We start from the raw sequence: 26,593 nt of genomic DNA on the forward strand, positions 1-26,593 counted from the left end.
CTCAAATTGATTAGAAGTTATTGTTTTGCTTGGACATGTATTTAGATCTCTTAAATCGTATTTTTTCTCATAAACATGATTACCCCACAAGTTGTGATATTTTAAGAAATAAAATTCAATTCTAATATAATCTTATCAAATGAGCAAACCATGATCCCTAAATAAGATATCGATATATCCTAAGACGCTTTATTGATACATCATATATATTTCATAATTCCTTTTTATAAATGAATGTTTGCTATTATATCTATATATAATTTGAACTAGAATTGAAGGCCAACTCTATCAACAAACGAAAAATTGAATAATAATAAAAATAAATAAATAAAAAGAAAAAAACTTTAAATTATTTCGCAAAATGGCAGCAAAAGTAAGCAAAGTGGTTGTCAATTGTGACATTTCACTAATGTTATATCTGCCACATCTATCTAATGGGCAAAGGTCGTAGGTAAAAATAAATATTCATATTCAATAAAATAAAATAATTTAAATAGTCTTTTGAAAAAGAAAAGCCAAGTGAAGAATTATTTGCGTTGCAAAAATCAAAATGAACTCATCGAATAAACGAATAAATAAAAGAAGTTATTCAAAAAATATTTTGAAAAAATTATATAAATACACAACTTAAAATATCATAGTCTCTAAAATTTTCTATTATTTCAAAAAAATACAAAATAAATTCTCTCGAATACATCTCTCTCATTAAATAATATATTATTTGTAGTATCGAATAACCAAACAATGTATTCGAAAGCAATGAAAAATTTGAGATTTTTATAAAATTTTTGGGATAAAATGTAATTAGCCCCAAACGAATAGGAGTGCCGGGGTGCTAAATAAGACTTTTTGTTTTTCTCACATTCGATTGAAATTCTGATTATGACAATTTAACTATAATTTTTTATTTTTAAATTAACTCAAACAACTAACACTAATTAGTTTGATGTCAAACATTTAGGAGTAATTCAATAAGTTAAATTTAAAATAATAACATACTCTTTCACCAATTATATTTCATACATCCAACATTTTTTATCAAATTTTAAAATTGCTAGAATTATTTAATTCATATATCAACCATGGACTACAGAGTACCTTTTATCTTCTTTTTTTTCAAAAACAATCTAAATCTAGATGTTATTTCCCTCTTCTTCTTTTTCCTTTTTTCCTAACCTACACAATTTTTTTTTTATGGTTCATCTGGTGTATCGTATCCACATTAAAGCGCAATCAATTCAGTTTCACGTTGCGTAGGGCCACATTTTGGGGTAACACTTTCTCAATCTCTAATTAAGGAAAGAAAAATCTCATTCACTGTACCATATTCTTTAATCGTAACATACACAGCTTGCTCATGCACTACTACGATTAATTTGTTTTTTTTTTTTTTGACACCTCACGTACACATGTAGTTTATGAAAGGGTAAGAAATAAAGACAGGTTGGGGACCCAATAAACTGCCAAATGAAAATAAATATCATACTAACAAACAAGTTGGAATTTGTGGAAGAGAATAAAAAAACTTGCGTGTTTCTACCTTTATCGTTTTATTACAATGTCTCCAAAATTAAATGCATGTTTCATATTCATTTATTTCTTAATTTATTATTTTTTCCTTTTCTAGAAATAATAAATAATTTATTCTAAATTACTAAATAAATAAAAAATGAAAAAGCATTTGTTCTTGGAGGAAGCATCACAAGTTCCACTATCTCAAAGATTGCACATTGAATAAAGTTTTTTTTTTTTTTGGTTTATGTCCAATTCTTTAAGAGATTTTGGTTTTTATACGTAAAATCCAGAAAGAATCCTTACATAGTTATTATTTTTATTTAAATTGTAAAATTTTATTGAACTGTTTAAACATCAATAAGATTAACTCGGTCTTATTCTTTATATATATAATAAACATTTAATTAAAATTTGAATAGATTACACGTTGATTGAAAAGATATAAGAATATAATATGATAATTAAAATGAAAGGAATGGAGTAATAAAGTACTAGGATTTTGTGGAAGAGAATTCTTTTTTCTATTCCATTATTCGAAAAGAAGAATAATAAAAGCTCACAATATATCCCTCAACATTACTCTGTGAAATTGGCTCAAGATTGTAGATTAACTATCCTATTGAGGAAAATAAAATAGAGGGATTTAATTTTTAAGTCAATATCATTTTAAAACATATGAGCAAAAATTATTGGGTTTGACGACATAATAAAGAAGCTAGAAAAGAAAAGTGACACCTTAGTTATAAGAGTCTTTTAAAAAGAGATATTGATAAAAAAAAAATATATATATATATATACCTATATTAAGTTTATGCGAGTTTCACACTCCAATTATCACTTATTTTCTTTTATAAAACATCTTGAAGTTTGACTTTAGGCCACCAATAGTATTGAGTCAGCCCCTGATAATTTGATATAATTATGATAGAATAACTACGATCTCATTATCAAGAATGTCTAAGATTTCCATTGTATAAAAGAACATGCTAGAAATAATTTTTCTTATTTGTTTTAAGTCATGTATTTGCTATACTGATAATTTTATACCATATAATCTAATGTAGGAATTATTATTTTTTTGGTGGAAACTGAAATTGAATCATAAATTGGTACACAATAGCACTGTTCACAACAAGCCTCTTCAATAAAATTAAGCAAAAACTGAACATAAATTCTTTTTTTTGAGTGATACTCAAACGATTAAAGACGTTAACGGAATAATATTCTCAGTAAAATTGCAACAAATTTTTAACAATTTCATAATTCGTATGCCCTCGTTGATTAGGAAGAATTTATTTTTTCACCTTTTAGTGGGCTAGCAATGAGGATTGGACTCGCACACACAAGAAAGTTGGGCCACACGACATTGTATATAGGACAAATTACTTAACTATACTCCTTTACTTATCTTAATATCCATTTATCCCTATTTATTTCAAAAATTCCTTATTGACCTATGTATCCCGCATGTATCCCATGCACAACGCTATGTATCCCGCTATGTGAAATGTATCAAACGTTATTTANNAGTTGTTGGCACGGATACTTTAATTAATAACGGGCGGATACTTAAATTAACGGGCAGATGCATAATATAGCAGCGTGGATACTTTAATTAATAAGGGGCGGATACTTAAACTAATAAAGTATCCGATTAAGTTGAATTGGGGGAAAATAAGGGATTTTTGTATTTTAGTAAAAGAGTAGGGAAATATTGAGAATAGGTAAAGTAATGTTGTGTACTTAAGTAATTTGTCACCTTTTGGACAAATTACTTAACTACACTCCTTTACTTACCTTAATATCCATTTATCCCTATTTATTTCAAAAATTCCTTATTGACCTATGTATCCCGCATGTATCTCATGCACAACGCTATGTATCCCGCTATGTGAAATGTATCAAACGTTATTTATCCCATGCACAACGCTATGAATCTCGCATGTATCCCGTGCATGATGCTATGTATCCCGCTATATGGAATGTATCAAACCTAATGTATCCCGTGCACAACGCTATGTATCCCGCTATGTAAAATATATCAAACCTAATGTATCCCGTGCACAACACTATGTATTCCGAAAACATCATTTTTAAGGGATTTTTGGTAAATAGAAAACTAGAAGGGATAGAATGTTATTTAGTACTTATAATATATGGTTCCTATAATTTATACTTGTATATAAACGCAAACCATGATCCAAGTGTCAATTCTCCTTTATTCGCTTCCAGCTAAAAATTTTACACAAGCGAGAATGAACAATCCATAAAAAACTATAGGAAAAACTAAACATAAATTCTACATTCAAACTAGCAAAGATGATAACGGAATAATGTTCTCAACAAAACTGCTAGCATATTTAAACACTACAGTAGGAATCTTGCATTGTCCAACAAAACTACTAACAAATCTGAAGCAAAAAGGCTTTGAGGAAGAGGAAAACAGAGAAACAGGGGCACTAACAACAATTCTAAAGCAAAAAGACTAGAACCTCGAACTCATAAGCTTCAACTTCTGGCTTTGCTGACACTACCATAAGTCAATTTCAGATTTGATATCAAAATTCTACCCCAATTGTTACATCAAGCTAAAATATTATTCATAGTATATTTCTAACGCCCAATTGGTAAGCCATGAGATAGATCAATCTAGAAAAAAAAACTGAATAAAAATGCACAAAATCCATAAAAACAACTATAGCAGAAACCAAACATAAATTCTAATGACAAAACTGCTAACATATTCAAACACGACAAGAGGACTCTTGTTATACCAACGTCTACATTCAAACTAGTAAATACTTTAACGGGGTAATATTCTCAACAAATCTGCTAACAAATGTTATATTGGCATAAGGTCTCTTGGTTATGTTGCTATGCTCAGTAAATCTTATGCAATTAACCGGCATTGAAGCAGGAGCACCCACTACACTCGTTGTTGCAAAAATATACGTGTTCTTTGTCTTGTCATACATCTTTTCTGTTCCAAGCAATGCAGCAACGACATCAATATGCACAGGCAAGTTTTCTCTACTAATATAAACTTTCTCAAGAGTAATATATACCTCCTTCTTAATGTCCACGTACCCAAAATATTGTTGATCAGAGTTCCTCTTGATGCAATAGATAGCCAATTTTCCCCAAATTGCAGTATCCATGATACTTAAATGACTGAAATAAGTTTGTGGTGGCGGTAAAACATAACCAAACTCCTCATCTGCAAAGTTGAAATAAACCATATAATGCTCCGGCCAACCCAAATAAACAACTCCATTAAGGTAAATGCATTCATCACCAAAATCATCACATGAGATACTTCTATATGTAAACAAATCAATTTTTCTCCAAGTCGAGTTGGTTACTCCTAGCGTTAGAATTTTGGCCTCGAACGTGTAATCACGAGTAAACAAAAGTAGCAATTTGAAGTTTTCCGTCACCTGATCAAACCCTAGAACCAGTTTATCACATGGACAATTGAAGTTTGGTGTAATTCTTAATTCTTCATTCACGTAGGTTGGGAAAACTTTTATATCCCTTGTGGTGACATTGAATAAATAAAGTTGACTATCTTTATAGCTATACAAACAAACAAATCCATTGCAATGATTCGAACAAATAGCCATATCTTCATCGTTAAAAAAATAATCAAGTTGTAACCATAAATCTATCGATTCATGACCTCTACCCCAATGCCTTTTGGGACGTGTATTGAGTTGAAACAAAAGTCGGGAGGCTGAAGGGCGGACTTGAGAACGAGCATAGTGTAACCGGATAATATTGGGATCTTGCATAGTAGTATTCCAAGCTTTAGAAATACACTTGAATCGCATGAAAGACTTAGCTGGAAGATATGTTAGAATCTCCGATACTATGTCATGAGACAAATGTTGATCATGAGTCTCCATAACTCTAAGGCGAATGAGAGAAAACAAGGGAATGATATTAATGTAAATAGTAGTCTATATAGGCCATAAAATATTGATTAAATTTTACCTCTCCTTAATAGTTTAGAATTTGAATTAAAAAGAGATCCTCTTTGACGCAAACACTATCCCAAAAAAAAAAAAAGTTCAGAATTTGAATTAAAAAGAGATTCTCTCTGAAGTTGAAATAGACCACACTATCGTTCCAAGAGTACCAATAAACAACCTCATTGAAAAAAATACATTCCACAAAATAATTAAATGCTCTACTACCATTAATCTCATCAAATCACATCAATTTTCCTCCAAGATGAATTAGTTTCTTCTGGAGTTAGAATTTTGCCCTTAAATCTACATAGAAGATTTGAGAAAATATGAAGCAATTTGTCGTTTCCGTCAAATCCCAAAAACAACCTTGGTTGCTTAGTAAATATCTGACGTGATAGTATATCCTCATTCATAGAGGATGAGAAAGGTTTTATCTCCTTTGTGGTGACATTGTATAAATAAAGTAGATTATGTTTATAACTATACCAACAAACAAGGCCCATTGCAATTATTCGAGCAAATACTATTCTCAGAAAAGCAATCAAGCTCTAAGGTAAATACTTCAGATTTACTTGTTTCCGGATGATAGGACAGACACTACCTAAAGGAGGATATGTTCTGAGTTTAAAAAAAAGTCGGGTGGCTGAGGGGCGGGTTTGAGAACGAGCATAGTGGGATTGAATGAAGTTGGGATGTTGGGTCGAAGTATTACGAGCTTTAGAAATACACTTGAATGCATAAGAGATTTAGCAGGAAGGAATGTTAAAATCTCAATTAGTATGTCATCAGAACAAAATTGATGCGTCTCCATAACTTTGAAAGAATAGGAGGAATAAACCTAATTAATTACTAAACCTTATTAGCACATAAGAGACATATATAGCTCGGATTGAAAGACTTAGTTAGGGTTGACTACAATTATTAATCACTAAAAACATATCATATTTTGGGTTATTTTTTCTATGATATTTAGCATTGCTTTTTACCATGTTTAATTGGCATTTTTATTTGTAGTATAAATAAATAAATTCAGAAGCAAAGCTAGAATATTTAGTTTATGAATTCATAATTTTATTTTATTTAATGGGTGTTGAATAAATTAGTTATACAATTGTTGTGTATGATTTTTGCAAACTCAATAGCTTTGACTCATATCTATATATATTAATAAAAATTTCAGTAGCATTGAAGACTGGTAACTCAAATTCTATCACAAATTATGGACCAATTTAAATGGTATATTGTCGTATATTACACGATTCACTCTCGCTAATTTTAGTATCGATATTCGATTTAACTAGACAAAATTTAACGTCGACGATATAAAGAATGGATTCAAAACATGTCATCCCAATCCGGCGTGTACTCAATTCTAGTAAAAGAGGGGGATAATTCAAACTTAAAATTTGAATCTCCCAAATTCAATTCTAATACAAGGAAAAACTAAGAAATCATCACAATTTAATAAGTACAACATGTATAATCTAAGGATAAAAGCATGCGTTCACGTGAACTCATACCTTCTTTATAGATGTGTGCTTGAGAGGAGGCACTAACCACACATGTCGCTAAAACATGCCCTTCCTTCGTCTTGTCATCAATACTTTCTGCTCCGAGCAATGAAACTGCAAAGCAATTTCCTGTATCGGACAATTTCACTTCTGAAATGTAGATTTGACACAAAATACAGTGAAGGGGGATATGAAATACAGTGTACTAATTAAGGATCCAGGTGGATTCGAACCACCGACCTCTCGAATGAAAAAACATTGAGCGCTCCCCCAAAGACGAGCTCTTGGATCCATCAGACACAAACTACATATAACATCCCAAGATATATGTCGGATCCTCCAAAAGTAGCACAATTTTGATGAACCCAAATGTGGCAGAGCATTTTCAAGAGGTTGAACTACATAGGAACTAGGATACCAATATTATTTCATTATGCCAGTGATTAACAAGGTAAAAAATTGCATCGATGCACGTCGATGCATATCATGACGCTGAAAATTAATAGAAGTGTCCAATTTGCAAGAATAACAAGGTGCCAATTTCTATCGAAAAAGTAAATAAAACATACAATACAAGTAGCACATGGGATGGCCTCTTTAACCTTAATTGTAATTCCAAAAGCAATCCAAAAAGATGACATTGACTGAAACCTATTACAGCTACCATGACAGATTATTATATTTATAATCAGTAATATATCGACACTTGCAATAATAAGGAATCTATATCCCAGAGCTCAGAAAACTATACTACCATCATACCATTACACAATATTGGTAAATAAAAGTTCCCAACATGCCAGTTCTAATTTACACAGACAACTTGAACTCAAATTATCCCCAAGACTGGCAAAATTATTAACAATGATCCCGAATTTGACATCATACATTAAAGGAAAATTTAACAAGCTCACCAATAACAATCACCGCCAAGCCAGTACTAATACTGTATCGAAAAATACACTGCCATGACTCAATAGACATCAGGCACCCAGATAAATTATCACAACCTACTGGCAAAGAGTCTATCCCATCAATAATAGTGTCTTACGAAGAAACACCTAAACATTTGGAATTGCACCGAGAATAAGAGATGAACTTGTTAACATGCACAAAAACATTAGGAATGCAGAGTTTGCATACTGGACAAAACTTAATCCTCTGAAGAGCAGCACCAACATAAAACACCGTCAGATCTGCTCAAAACACCATCTGTCACAAAAACTAATCAAACAAAAATTGGCGAAAATATCCTAATGTAGATTGTAACACTCACATGTATATAAACAACAAAGTGCAAACCCGAGGGTTGTAAAATGGAAATAAACTGCATATCTAACAAAAGTGCATAAAGGAGAACAAAAATTTACTGTGATCCATCATTCAGGAGAGCTAAAAGTCAACCGTGGCGCACGGCTCAGACCACTCAGCCAGGAGGGACTCCCACCCCTGCTTGTCTGTTTCATTCAGAGATTAGCAGAAAGGCTTGTAATAGACTGATGCTCCAGATGACTATAGATAGACTGACATGGCTTTTTCAGGATGCAGCAGAATGAAAAACCAACCAGTGGTAAGATTTCTGGTAATAGACGGCACCAGATACAACAGAACCAATTGCTTCAGACAAACAAGAGCAGCAGCATCTAAGATTCTTGCATGTGCTATATACAGCAGACATGGTGGATCCAATCTTCAACAGCAAATACAGCAGCAGGAATAGCTTGAACATTTCTTGATACTTCCAGACAAAAGCAGTGGTTTACCTTCCATAAGTAGGAGGAACAGCAGTACACCAAGAGCAGCATGAATCAAGAATTCTCTGGACCTTAGGCCACATGACCAGGCCATTGATAACAATCATGGCCATCAACTATAATCTGACAAGCTTCAATTTGACCTAGAGACACTGAGCTGTTCAAGGCAGAACTTCCTAACCTACCAACCAAAGGGTACCCTCCCAAAGACTACAACAAGAGCACCATAACAACAACATCGATTGAAGTTTGATACAATTTCAAAACAGGCAAACGAGCTCCCACAGAACTTGTACACAAGTACATTTAGTTGAACAAGAGCAACTGTTGAAACAGCAATGAACTAGTACTTGCCTAGTCAAAGTTCAAGAAATGCAATAATCAAAATTTCCTACAAACGATTATAATGAAAATATAACTACCGTATCCTATCTTGGCTCTTCATCAAAAACCAGCTTTACTAGATTTCTATCATGCTTATCTCATCTGTCGTAGCTAAATCAACCAATTAAAACTAGATGTCTTGAGCTTAGGAGCTTAGAAAATTGAGATTGATTATTAGGCCAAAGTGATTTGCAGTGAAATGAAATACATGCAATTAGTAGTTGGTCTAATTGATCCTGTACGTGAGCCCAATGCATGACCCATTACTAGTTTTTGCAATACATATTCGTTAGTAGTTCAGGAAGCTTGAGGTCCTTATACCAATTTTATGGAACATTTGCATAAAAACTTGCAACGCTCAACCGACAGTTCTTATGAACATAGTTTTAGTTTCCAACTGGTTTGAAGCATAGCCACGAGTACAGTATAACCTATTAAACTAGGCTCAAAGCCCATACTTTAATCTAGTATGTACAAGTAATCCAATCGAAACACAGCAAGGCGAAAAAAATTATAACCCAGAACCCATACACTCAAAATCCTGGCTCAGCCTGATTGAGGCAACTTGCATCCAGTGGTCGAAGCAGATAATTTTCAGATTGATAAATAACTGAGTGAAATTAAGTATTTTAAGATTGTAAGCCCAGTAGTTCAAATACTAGATGGTATGAAAATAATGGTGCTTAGTTAACCATACTAGAAGAGAATTGATGATTGTACCTCTAAGGGAGTGCTGCAGTAGAATGTTGATTGTCCATCCCCATAATTAGCAAATTAACATGAGTTACGTCGTCTTTCAAGCTGACACAGTTCAGAAATAAACAAGACCAATTCGAGGACATGTAACCACGGAATTGATGAGAGTTATTGGAACCAGGAAAATATAGAAAGTGCAGGAAAAAATATAAAGAGACACGACACAGAGAGAGGAGAGCCGGGCAAAACCCCGTACCATCTCCCCTCAGACGCCAAAAATAAATACGTTTATTAGGTACTCGTGACCTGCCATGCGAGCGCACCCAACATGGCAAAGGCCTGGTAACATGAACAATAAAATACCTCACTTTTTCCTCTCATACCCCGATACATCGTTACAGACTCAATCTTTCATCCTCCCATACATAAGCAAGCATAAATAGAAAACTACTGGTGTATATAAATTATTCACATAAACATAGACATTAAATAAAACAATTAGAACCTTAGATGCCCTTCATAGATGAAATTGCAGCATTGAAAGATCAGCAATCCAATCCGTTTGATTTGTAGCAAATAGGATACCAATTCATTAGCGTCGCAGCTCTATGCGGATCTGCAGCATGTTGAAAGGATTAGCCAGTTTTCAGTTATCAACAACACATGACTTGCTCAAAACAGCTATTAGAGCAAACAATAAGAAGAAATTTAGCTCACAGATAACTCTCTCATAGCTAACGGTACAATCCTCGAAACGGTTGATCAAGCAATTAGTCCATATCCATGAATCTCTGCCAAAAGCTTCAGAACGACAACATCTACGTGAACCGTCGACGGTGCAAAAACAGCTACCACCGTTTACCAGCCATTCGACGAACGGTAGGACGAGGTTTTAGTGATTAAAATGAAAAGCAGAATCAAATTGCAATTTATTGAGGGTTAGGGAGGAATGGACGATTGAGATTAATTTAGGAATAGGTATTTAACGGTAGATAAGTTAAACCATAAAAGGCGGCAAAGAAGTTTCTCGAGGCGGCAAAGGGTACGCAAATACTTGGGCGGCAAAGAATGACTAAAAATGCGGTGAGAGGCTATGGAGCGTGTAGCGTTTTTGGCCACATGACTTTAGATACAAAACGTATCACTTTAAAAATGCATCTGGACAACTAAAATAAGTTACACTCTGTGATTCTTCAATCATTCTATTGACAACATTTTTTTTGTTTCATTGAAAAAAAATCGGGAAATGATAGTTTTAGTTCCTATCTTATTAGCTTATTGTGATTTTGGTCCTTATATTATTAGACTAAGTATATTTAATCTTTAATTAAATATAGTAAGTAATTTTAGTCCTTGCCTAACTTAAAGTTAACACCGTTAACTTTTGATATTTTCAAAAAATTAGTATTTCGGTAGGTAAAATAAATTATAATTAAATAAGTTTTAAAAATTATTCAGCTCTCATCTCCGCCATTTGATAATCCTGCATCCCCTAACAACCTACAATATTTATCAAAACATATTTTATATATTTTTATAATGTGTACACTTCAGCGAGTACAAAAAATATTTATCAAAAAACATTTTATATATTTTTATACTGTGTTCACTTCAGCAAGTACAAAAAAATAAGTGAGAAATTTACCATATTTTCCTTTCATACCAGAACACACCCTTAGATTAACTCCATTGAGAAAAAATAAAAGGTCAATTAATATCACAGTAAGAAGATTACAATAATTGAAGTTGGCTTTTTTTTAATTACATCTCAATAATACTTTTAAGAGTCCCAGAGGCAATTCTATGGATTGCAGAAGTCAGGAACCCTTCCAACAGTCTTCTCTCAACAGTAGTTTAAAAAAATTCGTGTACCCAACGAGAGAACAGCAAACTGTACGAAAAACTTTTAAGATAAAATGGTTAGTACAATAATGTGGGTATATGACATTTGATAATGACCTCATAATTACATAGCCATCAGGTAAGATCCCTAGAACTACTTGCCGTAACTATTTATAAACACGACCAGACTGACGACAAATTTTCAATTTCTGAACATGTTAATTCTATACAAAAAATCAAAAGGACACGACGAATTATTATACATAATACACCACTTAAATTAGGAATCCAGGTGGATTCGAACCACCGACCTCTCGACAACAAGCATCGAGCGCTCCACCGTGAACCGAGCTCTTGGATCCATCCGACAATGAAATTTAGGCGCTAGATAATGAATGAAAATAGGACCATTAAAAATTCATGGTGATAATAAATAATAAAGTTAAGCTACCATTGGTTTAAAACAAATATTAGGGACACAAATAATAACGGTTATTCAAAATCTTAATAGTCTTAATAGAAGTATGATCAACTCGTGAGAGTACAACCATTGGTTTAAAATAAATTTTAGGGCGATAAATAATAACCATGGTTATTCAAAGTCAATCTTAATAGAAGTATTGATCAACTCGTGAGTACAACTATCATGTTACAGGCCCCAAACAACGGTATAAGAAAGTAAAATAATCAATAACCACAATAACTCAAATATCATATTAAAAAGACAAATCTTTCACGACCAAGAAGACACCCCAAGCTACTCTCGACACAACATTCCGGCAAGCACGGACATTTTCTAGAAACGAAAAATACAGAGCCAAAAACCAAATTATCGGTATTCACACAGTTTACCCAAAAAGTAATCACTGTAGTATTAAAAATGAAACTTCAAACCATTACGCACAGCAGAACAGCACCTTCAAAAGAGGAGAATTAAACGCACCATCTGGCCTTCATGAGAACTGTTAATTGTGTCCATACATCATGAAAACACGTTTTACATTCCAGTCTAATAGAAATAAAGTCCTGACCTGCAGACAGGAAAAACTTCAATTAGGAAGTAATTAAAATTAAAATACAAACATCATGAAAAGTATCTACACAAATTCAACCAAATATATTTATAGAAATGAAGAAAAAGAAACAAATAACTACTAGATAAGACAGCTGATTTACCTCGAGNATGAAATTTAGACGCTAGATAATGAATGAAAATAGGACCATTAAAGATGCACACTCCTCCATGTGAAATATTCATCTTCATAGGAGCTTTTTGATAGTAGTCGTGACCAACAGAAATGACAGCAGCTTTTATCTTAAAAATTCATGGTAATAATAAATAATGAAGTTAAGCTACCATTGGTTTGAAACAAATATTAGGGACATAAATAATAACAACGGTTATTCAAAATCTTAATAGAAGTATGATCAACTCGTGAGAGTACAACCATTGGTTTAAAACAAATTTTAGGGCCATCAATAATAACCATGGTTATTCAAAGTCAACAATCTTAATAGCAGTATTGATCAACTCGTGAGTACAACTATCATGTTACAGGCCCCAAAACACGGTATAAGAATGTAAAATAATCATAACCACAATAACTCAAATATCCTACTAAAAAGACAATCTTTCACGACCAAGAAGGGACCCCAAGCTACTCTCGACACAACATTCCGGCAAAAGCACGGACATTTTCTAGAAATGAAAAATACAGAGCCAAAAACCTAATTATCGGTATTCACACAGTTTACCCAAAAAGTAATCACTGTAATATTAAAAATGAAACTTCAAACTATTACGCACAGCAGAACAACCTTCAAAAGAGGAGAGTTAAACGCACCATCTGGCCTTCATGAGAACTGTTAATTGTCCATACATCATGAAAACACGTTTTACATTCCAGTCTAATAGAAATAAAGTCCTGACCTGCAGACAGGAAAAACTTCAATTAGGAAGTAATTAAAATTAAAATACAAACATCATGAAAAGTATCTACACAAATTCAACCAAATATATTTACAGAAATTGAGAAAAAGAAACAAATAACTACTAGAAAAGACAGCTGATTTACCTCGAGTAGCAGCAGAATGATTAATAAAGACTCAAGAGGAGAAGATGGTTATCTGCTACAAGTTTTTTGAGAGCAAGTACTACAGGGGAAAAACTACAGCTTCTGCTCTTGCAATAATCTGGTATGAGAACAAGTATCCTGTTCTGAGAGTTCCTCGCGGAACAGAGAATGGCATACAGAATGACCAGGCCACTATTGCGTCTTACTGATTACACAATACAGCTTCTAACAAGCAACAGCGACAAGTTCAAGTGTCACGGAATCATCAAAATCAAGTAAATATACTCAACCACTGAACAAACCAAGAGTACAACTCAAATCTACAACTTCAACAGCAGCAGCAAACGAGTCTTCAGATCTTCGACTTCAACAGCAGCAGCAGCAGCAGCAGCTCAAACATTACTTGAGAACATCACTCAAAACATCCATGCATCAAGAAAGCAGCACTTTCCCAGCACAAGTTGAGACTTCAACCAGCACGAACAAGAAACAAAGATACTCCCAAGTTTTATGTTGCAAAAATATCCATCATCAACTGAGATGCGAAAGATCTAACCAGTACATCGGAATTGATTGAACAGTCAAAATCCCAAACCTGCCTAAAAAAGTACCCTTCCAGAGGGCTACAAAAGGGGAGCCATGACAGGAATCTCCCAATGATTGGAACACTTACAACACCAATTAAAAGAAACATAGTTGTTCCCCACTAGAACTCATACCACAGATATTACTGAAAGAAATTAACTCCTCTACAATGAAGAAAAGGTACTAATTGCCAATGAAAAAGAGAGCCACGTGATAAAATGAAAAAAGAGTTGTAACACAGCAATCCTCAAGCAAAAGAAATTGAAGATATAATGGTTTGAAGCCTTTCTTATGCCTTGATAATGGTTCTTACACGCAACTTATTTTGAGAAGACGGCTTTTTGAATAACATATTTTATATGTATATTTTATTCACCTAAAGATACCTAATAATATTCAAATAATACTTCAAAATTGAGCTGTTGGAAGGCTAAATAATTATTAGAACGAAGCCCAAGTCCGAACGCAACTAATAGTTGATGCCTTACAGAAGAATTAATGTCTTGTGTAGTTGTTAGTATTTCAATTTTTGAAGAAAAAAACAAGTGCATGACCTCCAATAACTATTAATTAGCGTAAATTTTCTAAAATAATATCATGGTTATATTGCATATCATGTAAGGATAAGTGAGAAAAGAGACTTGCCAAAATAATTTATAAAATAGTTTAAAGCTACTTCAATGAAAAGTTAAAGGTGATAAGAAATAAAAGTTTAGCTTTATAACAAAACGATGTGGAATAATTCTAAAACTAGCGATTAGAAATAATACGAGTATCAATTAGTGTCTTAGTGATTATAAAGGAAAGTAATTTAGATATGGAAGCTGATATGGAAAGTGTGAATGTAAAATTTCGCGAAGGGAATTAATATTATACCTCTGGTGGAGTGCTGCAGTAGAATCGTTGCTTTGTCCATCGCCTTATTAAGCAAATCAACATGAGTTACTTGTCCTTGAAAAACAAGTAACCACTGGATCGATGCAAAAATTGTTGGACGCAGGAGCAAGGGAAGAGCATGAAAAATAAAAAGGACGCGACACACAGAGAGAGGAGATCCGGGCAAAACCCCGTGCCTCTCCTCTCCAACACCAAAAAAAATATTTTTATTAGGTTCTTTTGACCTGCCATGCGAGCGCACCCAACATGGCAAAGGCCTGGTAACATGGAACAATAAATACCTCACTTTTTTCCTCTCATACCTCGCACGTCTTCACTCATTCTTTCATCTCTCGTACATATGCATGTATAAATTAAAAACTAACGCAAATAAAACATTTAAATAATTATAAACATCAAAATTAAACCATCATAACCTCAGATCCACCATCACGTTCTCTGAATCAACCTTCGGCCGATGATAACCGGTCAAAACTGTTTTATCCGTGACAACGAGGCACCAATTGGATATTCCTTGCATCTCTTATCAAATCTGCAACATGTAAGAAGACTTAGCACGTTTTCAACAGAGGTAATTTGCTTAATTCATCTTTTTCAAGCAAACAAAAACACAAAAAGAATATTTAGCTCACCAGTAAATCTCTTGCGAACAAAGGTTGAACAATCGCGAGGATAACACCTCGGTTGCTGAAACGTTAGCTCCAACCTCCACAAATCTATGAAGAACGAACAGATCTGATGCTCCACGATGCTCATCTACCTCAAACCAGCACAAAAAAGCACCAGATTTACTATCTCTTCGTCAACCGTCGGCCAAAGTCGACAAACATCGAACCGTCACGCCATTCGTCCGGCTAATCACTGTTCTGATACAGAACAACGGCAAATCCATATCCAAAACGTAGATCAAGGAACAATCTACACAGATCTGAAGATGAAAATTGAAGAAGATAAACTCCTTAGAAGAGATCTGGAGAAAAGAGGATGTTGGAGAGGAAAGAGATATGCATGAATAATATAAGAGGAGAGCGTAATTTATTGAGAAATTTGAGGGATTGAACGGCTGAGATTAATTTAAGATAAGATATTTAACGGTAGAGATGAGGCTAACCATATGAGGCGGCAAAGAGGTTGACGAGGAATAGGTACCGTAAATAGATAGACAGCTGTTATGGAATAAATTAATTAGTGGGAAGTTTCTGGATGTGTAATTTGAGTAGGACATCTTAACTTTTGTAACGTGTGATAACATGCTTCTCACGTCTAACACAATAATTTCAGAATTTTAGCAATTTAAAAAATATATATTCAATGTGAAAAAATATAATTAATTTTTATTTTTAGTGACTATGGTGAAAATTATATTTTTAGAAGGAGGAAAATATTTATAGTCAAACAAACTTGCAGTATAATTTATTTAGATGCTTAAATTAAGGTTTACTGAGACTTGGGAGTATTAGATATTTTCTATTTGAAATTTGAAAAAAAACTTGTGTGTGTAGTCTTAATTGTTCATGTGGATATTTTGAATAATAAGTGAGAATTTAATTTTTTTTTAAAAAAATGTTTGTTAAGTGGATAAATTGATTACTTAAAATATATTACTTTAAAAAAAAATTATAAACATCAACGACTTAATTTGAATAGATTTGAGATTTTATGGTTTATTGAGGTTGATGTGTAAAATTTAAAATATAACATATTTTTAGTGGTTAATTTATTTACGTATAGGCATTTGAAAACACGTGTAAAAAATTTTTAAATGGAAAGTGTTTAATTAATTGTTTAGCTATACTAAAAATTAGTTCGCGTCTGAATGGACGCATACCAAAAAGGAGAACTTTCGCATACAGCCACTCAAAAATAGCTTAATTACGCTTCATAACTATAGTTTACTAATTCCGATTCGTAGCTACATGTTATAGGGAGGAGAGAGACGAGCGAGAGTGGAGAGAGACGAATTGTATATGTATATTTGTCGAATTGTATATGTATATCTGTCAAATAATTGTATATATGTAACTAATATACATATGTATTTGTATATCTGGCGAGCGAGATTGGGAGAGTGAGGAGAGAGGTTAGCGAAATTGGGAGGGTGAGGAGAGAGGCGAGCGAGAGAGGGCAAAGAGTGGAGAGAAGCGAACTGTATATGTATATTTATCAAATAATTGTATAAATATAACCGATATATATATGTATTTGTATATTTGGCGAGAGAGAGAGAGGGAGGAGAGAGGCGAGCAAGATTGGGAGAGAGAGGAGAGAGGCGAGCGAGAAAGGTCAGAGAGTGGAGAGAGACTAATTGTATTTGTATATATGTCATATAATTGTATATATGTGTATAATTTGTATTTGTATATATATATATAAAAGAGGACAATTGATGTAATTAAAGCTAAAATTAAGTTGCAAGCCATAATTAATTAAAACTATAGTTATATTAGTTAATTAACTAGTATATGTTTGCTTTTCCGTGTAATTTTCCCTACCAAAATTAGTTTGCGTCTAAATGGACGCATTGATTCATATAAAGGTGTATGTAGAATATCAAAGAGAGTTATTCATGTTCAAGCAAATTTCAATAATACTATTATCATTATTACAGATGTACATCGTTGCGATCACATAGATATTTAATTATTTGGGTGATAATGATAGTATCTCTTATACGTGAATCGGTGGCTTACTTTTTTAAAATAATGAAAAAAGGAAAATACTTTTATCACGTTTTTACATAATAAGCACTTAAGAAAACCCCAAAATTTTATTCATCATCTTAGTTAACTTCGAAGTTTTTTGACACAAAGCTTCATGTAAGCCTATGTTGGGTTTTAGATTACATGAGGGGAAAGAAATTCAAACAAAGTTTATTTGTTACTCATTTGATATAAAAAGGAGAACTTATATGCTTATGTATAGTACTTTTTTTAACTCCTAAAGAGTTTGAGAAGAGAGTCTCTCCTCATGCCGTTGTTATTGCTCGATTCAAATTCGTGTGATCCGTTCTGTTGAAATTCTGCAGAATTTGCTTCCAATATTATAGAATAGAGCTTCATTCTATCATATAAGAAATTAATTCATAACCTTGGACGATATAATATTTCATTAGTCTGAAATCAAACGGATCACTTTTTAAAAGCAACAATGTCTAAAGAGATAAGACCAAAAGGGGAATGCGCTTGAAATCCAGCAGCAAATAATTTTCTTAATTGCTGGTGTATGTCAAACGACCGTTTGGCCATTTTTTTTAACAAAAAAAAGTTTGTTTGTTGCTTAAACATACATGACTTTGCCATTTTTTTTCTTTGGGAAAATACATAAAATTCTCTCTGAACTTGGCAGCAAAACTTACTTTAACATTTTAACTTTATGAGTAATTATTTACCCCCCTAATCTCTTTTCAAGTGAATTTAGTATCACTCTAAAATTATAATATCAGTCTCACAATGGCAAGTGCATTCCACACGCGCCATGTCATTGATATGTCAGTGCCACATCAGCGCCACGTAGAATATTATTAATTTTTTTTTGTTTCTTTTTATCTATTCTCAATTTTAGAAAGCAAAAAAATTTCAAAAAATGAGATCCATGTTCCTCAACTCAATCACGATTGCAATTGAACAAATTCAGTCACAGTTGAAAGATCAATCCAAAATGTCAAAATCATTCTCACAAAACACACATTCAATTTTTAAGACAATAAATAATGACTTAAAGTTTAATTTGAAATGAAGGAATTATAGATTTTTCATTAAAAAGAGCTTTAAGTTCATCACATTCAAACACTACCATAAACAATAATTTTGAAGCAAGAACAATTGTTGGCTTTTCTATTTTTTTCCTATTCATCACACTTTTACGGATCAAAAGGAAATGGAGATAGGGCGAGGGCATTCCAAAGAAAGAGAAAGAAGATGGAAAGTTCAACGAAGAAGAAGAACAAAAGGGTGATGCAATGGTGGTTGAGGCGGCAGATCCGAAGAGAAAGAAAGAGGGTGAGATTTCTAAGAGGAGAAATAGGGTCGAAATGGGGGTTTCGAAGAAGGAGAAATCAAAGAGGTGGGGACGGTGGTTGAGGGCAAGAGGGGTGATGGGGTGTGAGGAAGATGAAGGAAAGAAAGATTATTGGCTAAAAAGAAAAAAATGGGGCCCACTTATTATTTTTCTCTTTAATTTTTGCAATTTACGCGCAGTAAATTTTTTGACTTGCCACGTCAGCTATTTGGGTGCATTTAAATTCACTTGAAAAGAAATAAGGGGGTAAATAATTACTCGTAAAGTTAAAGTACTAAACTAAGTTTTGTTGTCAAGTTCAGGGGGGATTTTATGTATTTTCCCTTTTTCTTTAAACAAACAATTTTTAAAAAATGAAGTGAATGGCAAACGTCCAATTGACACTCATGTTAAGAAATTGGTTATCTAATCATCTCTTTTAATCTTCCTCAAAAAATATTGTCCCTCTTACATATTTACTTCAAAAAGTGGCTCAGACTTCGAACTTGGAGTTTCAATTAAGCATTGGAGGAATTAATCCACAACCCTCAACAATTATAAATGATTAAATTCATTATAGTTTTTCGTTCAATTTAAAACAAAATTATTCTATTAATTTTTTTATTTCTTCTACATTTCCAGTTTACTGTTTTGAACACGATTGGATAACACCTTATTTGTGAATACGAGAGTTGGTGATGGTTATGATAATAGAAGTTGGCGATTAAGATGATTGGTGGTGATAGACTACTTTTTTATGTAGTGTAAAAAGCCAATCAAGTTGAGTAAAAAAAAAAACACCTAATTAGGTTCATAACTTTCTAAAGAATATTTAAATAATTTGGACTTGGATCATCTCCCATTCCAGGGTAATTGAAAGTAGCTTTAGTTAAAGGTAGCCAACCCATACCCCAAATGAAAGCTGCAAATTCTCTAACATTTCAGCTGTAATAAAGCAAAAAAAAGAGCCATTGTATTCCTCTAGCCAAGGTATCACGCCACAAACCATGTTACACCCATACATGAGATCAACTTTAATCAAATCAAAGCAAACAAGTATATATGGGTTAACTTTCGTGCATCTCAATTATTTTATGGAATACTTGTTATCTTCCATCATCTCACCATTTAGTTTAGGTGTAACTTTTTTTGTTAGTGTTGAGATAGAATAGAATAAATCACCTAATTTCTCGAGTCTATAACTTTCATCACTCTTCATTTACCACTAGGCAAGTAGTTGTTGGTCAAGCTTTTGGAAACTCAAAATTGTAAAAAGTTATCATTTTTAAAATATGTTTATTTAGACGTGTGAGGTGTTTCGCTAAGCTTTTGGGAAAAAGAAAGGCATAATACGTAAATATGTCCATTAACTTGATTTTAGCTCACATTTATGTCCTCCAACTTTGAATGTGCACAAATACGCACTTAAATTTGTATAAAATTGAACAAATAGATACACATGTCATGCGTGACATCCTACATGACAATTTTCATCCTATGTGGTGTCCTATGCGTATTATGCCACGTAGGAGTCATGTGTCTACTTGTTCAATTCTATACAAGTTAAATTGTCTGTTTGTGTACACTCAAAGTTGGAAGACATAAATGTTAGCTAAGATCAAGTTAAATGACATATTTATGTATTACTCATAAATAAGTGTTTAGAATAGAAGTAGTGAAAAAAAATAATCTAAAAAAGCACTTTTAAGAATTTTGATCAAACATAAATTATTATTGTGAATTGATTAGTCAAACACAAATTGCAAATCACCAAACACGCTATTCCGAAACCCACTTTTGACAACAACAAAAAAACATTAGCAGATTTTAAAAGTTTGACCAAACACGCTATAATAAAGTAGAACAGAAAAGGAGATCAGTACTGTCAACAAAGAAAACTTTTATGTGAAGTTATTTGATGCCCATACAATACATTGCTTGGATTAAAATGAAAGCCAAGCAACCACAGTGATTCTGATAGAGAAAAAAAAGAACACTGAGTGATAGCTAAGCTAACTTTCAAGTCAATCTTTTCTATCTGGTGTGTGATTACAAATTTATTATTTTTAACTTGTTACTTTTTTCCACCTTTACCCAACACTGAAAAACCCTTCTCACCAAAACTGACATAACAACTTCACACACATTAACAAATTGACCTGCAACACAATCTAAGAATATTCTTCTTCTTTTTTTCACATTTATTTGCTTTTATTGAATTTTGAAGTTCCCTCTTATGGATGTTTAGTCCAAAAAAAACTCTGTTACATAGTAAGACAGAGGGAAAAAATATGTCAGGCAAGTCGGATTTCGCGCAGAAGCTGCTGCATGATCTTAAGCTTCGTAAGGAACGAGTGGCTGCTGCTCAAAATTCAGGCTATTCATACTCCACACCCAGAGGTAAACTAATTGAAATGCTAATGAACATGAATTTTTAAGATATCATGGTTAAATTATGCATGAGATTGCACGTCGAATTAGTGAATTGTATAGATTGAAATGTGTAAAATTCTATGGCAATATTACACTGTGAGATAGAATTTGTATGTTTTTTGAGTATTTGAGGTGATGTTGATGATAGTTAAAAGTATATAGCTCACTGTCATGTCCCGCTACTGAGCTTACAGGATCGTGAGTAAGTTGTCAAGTGCAGCACGAAGCTTTAGTAAGACTCTAAGTTGGATCCTCTAAAAGTAGCATTTTTGAAGGAACCAACAAGGATGCTAAGTCTCAGAGACTTTTGTGATGTAAATTACTAAGTTGTTAACCTATCAGATGATTATTCACACATCATTGATCTACATGATCTTTTCAGTTATTACTCTATGATTTTACAAATCCTTAATTTCTTATGAAAAAGGAGAAAACACTATCTTCAAGAGAAGATCATGACTTGTAATGAATGTTTAAAGAAAACATACTTGGAGTGTATATACAATTCACCAACATAATGTACATAATCAATTAAAAAATCCATTGTTTTCACATAGATGGAACAAATATTTCTCTGAGCCAGAATTTTAAGTTTATGAGTTCTGAATTCTAATAAAAAGTCAGTTTGTTGAATTCTGGATAAGTTATTTATACATATTAAATGAATTTCTTAACACAAATACAAGGTTTTGACCGAAGCTTCTGAATCCTATCAAACATGTAACTTCATTTCTAGCTCCGCCCCTGAGCTCCACATAGTGTAACGAAAGATGCTAGAAGCAGAAAAATTCTATAAGGAAAAAACTCAACAAAAAACAGTGTCAATTATTATTGCTAGCTTTAACTTTCTCTGGTTTTCATGGTTGTAAAGCTTGCAGAAGGATATGTTACAGATGATAGTGTTAACTAAACTTGTGATATGTTGAAATTGACAGATGCTCGTGCTAATCCGGGACAAACTTACAGAGGATCTCGACAGACAAAAACTCTAGAATCCGTAAGTTAACTTGACAATATCAGGACATCTTGATGATTACTTGTAACAATAAATCTCATTCGGCTTACATGTTACACTTTTCAGGTTAATTCAAGAGTAGGTAGCACCAGCAACAGATCATTTCGCGTTGAAGAATCTTCAGGACAGATTGTTACCTATGGTACTGGGAGAGTCCGAAATTCTGAGAAGGTGGGAGATCTTTCCATGGCCCTCGCTTTTGCTATTGAAAACGGAGGAAAGTTTACTAAAATGGACTCGGGCTCAAGCAGAAATCCTGTGCTAACTTTTCTCCATCAATTCAGCCAGAGATCAATGGACATAAGTAAGACGGACAGGAGAACGTATCATCTTCCAAATAGTCAGTTCCCTTCTGTCTCTCAAGTTCACATCAATGAAGTATCGAAAGGGATACAAAAACTAAACCAGATTCTAAAAGCCTGTTCCAATGGCCTGAATTTCGATAGGAACTCAATTGAAGTTGGGCAGGAGTTGTTGAAAGGAGCTATGGATTTGGAAGAGTCCCTGAGGATGCTCGTAAACCTCCAGGAAGCTTCGGATCATATGATCAAGCCTCAAAGCAAAAACAGGATCACATTACTTGACGAGGATGAGGATGAGGATGAGGATGTCAAGATAGTTGATCAGAAGCAACTAGACCTGCCAAGATTTTCATTTGATAAGCCCTCAAAAAACTCATATGTCAGCAAAGGGTCAGCAAAAAATGACATCAAACAGCGGCTCATGGCCCTGACATACCCCGATCAAACTCCTAAACTGCACGAAAAGCAACCTCTCAGCACTAACAAGTCGATGTCCCATAAAAGATCAGCTAGTTGTGCTCCAGACTTCAAAAATCTGGACCAGAAGAGCCAGTTGAAAGGAACAAAATCTGGATCAGAGAAAGGAAGAATTTCGAATGTCATTGCAAAACTAATGGGACTCGATGAACTCCCACAGAAGGAAGATAACAAGGCATCAAGGAAAGGATCAGATCCCAAAAAGAAGCAAGAGCCGGTACTAATGAGAAGTGCAGGTCCTATTGGCACCCGGGATGCTGAGAACAGGTCATCTCTTAATGTTGACAAAAACATGATAAGTGATATACTACCAGTTCAGGATGCAAAATTTGTGCGTAAGGCTGAGATTATCCGTACAACTCCAAGCAGGAACAATGATATGGTTTCTTCTGGTAGAGTTCAACAACAGGAGGAGCGGAGTATAGCGGTTAACAAAGATACAGGTCCAGTGCCCTCAGGCTCGCCAATGATCAACAACATGATGGATAAGCCACATAGCAAAAACATCCAAGTAAATCAAGTTAATTTCCAACAGAAACAGAAAGAACAAAACCAGACAAGTGTTAAGGGGAAAATCATAAAAACAGTCGAAATCAAGGAGACTATCTCACAGACAAAAAAACCACAAACATCGAGGGTGCCTCCAATCGATATTGTGTTACAAGAAGATACAATTCAGAAAGAAAAGAAAGAAACAGACAAATTTCCTTTGAGCAATGAACAGAAGGCCTTAGCAAAGGATGAAGTGCATCATGTGCAGAAGCTTAAAAAATCCGAGGGACGTGATGAGAAGCATCAAGCAGGTAAGAAAGAGAAGTTACCCTCAAACAAAACTATGCAGGCAAGGACACACAAAGCAAATCAAGTGGAAATCATAGCTTCACCAAACTCAAGGAATGGTGCAGCAAGTTTGAAGAAGAAGCAGTCTTCTCGGAACAAATCCATTCTTGGTACGAAAAATTCTACCAAGTCTAAAAATGGAGCACCTGCAAAATATTCTTCAAATGGAATAAATCAAGCTCTTGCCAAGCACCGGAACTCTTCTACCTCTGTAGGGATCATGCAAAGCAGCGAGAACAAAAATACCAATCAAAACGTGTTGTCAAAGGAAGTATTGGCTCGATCAGAGAAGCTAAACAACATCAGTCAATCATCTAAGCAAGAGAAGCCACTCAATCTGCCATCAACAGATAGGATGGATCATCATAACAAAATTCATAGAACCGAGACCTCTCCGAAAATAGATGAGTCATCCCCAACTTTGCAAGACACAAAGCTGCAGAAGGATGACAGAAGCTGCTCTGGTGGAGCAGAACAGTCAACTGAAAACCAGACAAGAGAAACAAATGTGGACAACATAGGATCTAATGAGCCAGATGTGAGCATGGAGATACTCGATTTCCAAACCGAGCTACTTGGTAAAATAGAAAACAGTACCTCCTGCAACACAACCATGGAAAAGGAATGTGACAACCTGACAGATTCTGGAACTGCGATTTCAAATGAAAATGTAAGTTCATCTGTGAGAAGGAAGTTAAACTTAATATGTGCCCTTGGCATGCTTTTAACGATTCAAGAGTAGTTTTCTATCTAGAAACCTACATCTACATGTGAAATATCTTCATAACATGCTTTGTTGGATTCCTGCAGCATCAAGAAAAAACGCCGCAAGAAGTTGAAATATCCATGGACCAGAAAGTCAGAGAAGATAGGCCAAAGATATCACAAGCTAAAGACCAATTTAATGGTATTTCATATCTTCTTATATATTAAGAAATGTAGCATTCTTAATTAACAAGTATACATAGCAGTCCTATTATCTCTATATCCCAATGATTAGCGCCTTTCAAACTCCAACCATGATAATCAAATATCATTGACATTTTATGATTATATGAAAAATTATTAGCTCATATACTGCAAACTGGTTCTTATGATCGATGTTGCAGGGATTCATCAAGAAGCCTCACAGAACAGTAAACTCTTCAATGATAAACAAAATAAAAGTTTTCCAGCCAAATTTACAGGTACTGATATAAAAATCTTATTTTGATTCATTTACATGTATTAAGATAAACATCATAGATGAATTTCCTCACCCTTTGATCATATTGAAGGAAAAGGAGGCATCAAAATCTCCAATGTTGTTAGAAATGATCAAGAAACAACTCTCCCATTAGTGGTACAAGAACCATTAACAGTTCCTGAAAAACACTTCAAGGAGTCGGTTATCAAAAATCAACTATTTCTAAACACAGCAGAGGCGCTTTTCAAGCTCAATATACCAATCAGCATTCTCCATGCCAGTGATCAAAATAACCAAGGGGAAGACGTTAAACTTATGATAGACTGCGGCTATGAGATAATGAAAAGGAAAGCGATAAGACAGGAGCTAGCAGTCCATCCGTATGCCACAATATCCATCGGATATACAAAGACAAGATCTTTGGACAATCTTATCAAGCAACTCTGCAATGATTTCGACACATTAAAATCTTATGGAGGCATTGGAAATGTGAGTGATGAACGCGATGAAGCAGACTACTTGCATAACATGATCGGTAAAGATATGTCGAACAGAAATCCAGATGTGAACTCCATGTGGGATTCTGGATGGAGTACTGAACAAATAATGTTTGGTTTCATTGAAAAGGATGATGTTGTAAAGGATGTGGAGAAGCATTTGCTCAATGGACTCATCAACGAGATCACGATGGATTTATTACGAATAGCCATTTTAGTTTGATTGTTTGATAGAGTAAGAAAGTCATTTCAGAAAAAGATTGTTGTTGGCCTTATAATTATTGTGCAGTTTAAGTAGAGTTGAAAGTTGATGAAGCAAGTCTGGTAAGTAGTAAATCATAAGGCAAAATTTATAAGTAACACATTTTTGGATTTCAAGTCTATTCTGATTCATTTTCAATCATCAAAGACATAAAGAAAATGTAATCAGACACTCAATATGATAGTATTGTAGTCTTAAATTTTGATCCTACCACCGTCCAAACAAGTCTACCTTGAGGCCAGAGACAGGTCCAGGATTTGAACTTGATGAGTTTGACATCTAAAGTTCACAGTAAAACTACATTTATAGTTTATCACATATATATAACTACTGGTGTGGATTAAACACTTAGCTC

General features: G+C 33.8%; 2 protein-coding genes and 2 long non-coding RNA genes across 5 annotated transcripts; 1 reads left to right on the forward strand and 3 right to left on the reverse strand.

Annotated features, from left to right (window-relative positions):
- Positions 1 to 4,256: 4,256 nt before the first annotated feature.
- Positions 4,257 to 7,175, reverse strand: LOC125857047 (uncharacterized). Its single transcript, XM_049536720.1, has 2 exons — positions 7,007 to 7,175; positions 4,257 to 4,732 (listed from the first exon to the last, which is right to left on the reverse strand). Exon 2 carries the CDS (start codon positions 4,671 to 4,673, stop codon positions 4,302 to 4,304), a length of 372 nt encoding a protein of 123 aa, XP_049392677.1. The 5' UTR covers positions 4,674 to 4,732; positions 7,007 to 7,175; the 3' UTR covers positions 4,257 to 4,301.
- Positions 7,176 to 10,033: 2,858 nt separating this feature from the next.
- Positions 10,034 to 11,132, reverse strand: LOC125857048 (uncharacterized). Its single transcript, XR_007445581.1, has 2 exons — positions 10,549 to 11,132; positions 10,034 to 10,447 (listed from the first exon to the last, which is right to left on the reverse strand). It is a non-coding gene; the product is annotated as an uncharacterized LOC125857048 (long non-coding RNA).
- Positions 11,133 to 12,365: 1,233 nt separating this feature from the next.
- Positions 12,366 to 16,243, reverse strand: LOC125854832 (uncharacterized). Of its 2 annotated transcripts, XR_007445427.1 has the most exons (4): positions 15,863 to 16,235; positions 13,749 to 15,762; positions 13,492 to 13,603; positions 12,366 to 12,590 (listed from the first exon to the last, which is right to left on the reverse strand). It is a non-coding gene; the product is annotated as an uncharacterized LOC125854832 (long non-coding RNA). The 2 variants fall into 2 exon arrangements; XR_007445426.1 differs by lacking the exon at positions 13,492 to 13,603 and having other exon boundaries at positions 12,366 to 12,704; positions 15,863 to 16,243.
- A 4,930-nt stretch (positions 16,244 to 21,173) lies between these two features.
- LOC125856883 (uncharacterized) lies at positions 21,174 to 26,432 on the forward strand. Its single transcript, XM_049536535.1, has 6 exons — positions 21,174 to 21,626; positions 22,595 to 22,656; positions 22,741 to 24,963; positions 25,104 to 25,200; positions 25,403 to 25,480; positions 25,571 to 26,432. The coding sequence occupies exons 1-6, from the start codon at positions 21,467 to 21,469 to the stop codon at positions 26,197 to 26,199; spliced, it is 3,249 nt and encodes a 1,082-aa protein (XP_049392492.1). The 5' UTR covers positions 21,174 to 21,466; the 3' UTR covers positions 26,200 to 26,432.
- Positions 26,433 to 26,593: the final 161 nt, after the last annotated feature.

This window comes from Solanum stenotomum, chromosome 2 (genome assembly GCF_019186545.1).
Source record: "Solanum stenotomum isolate F172 chromosome 2, ASM1918654v1, whole genome shotgun sequence".
NCBI lineage: Eukaryota > Viridiplantae > Streptophyta > Magnoliopsida > Solanales > Solanaceae > Solanum > Solanum stenotomum.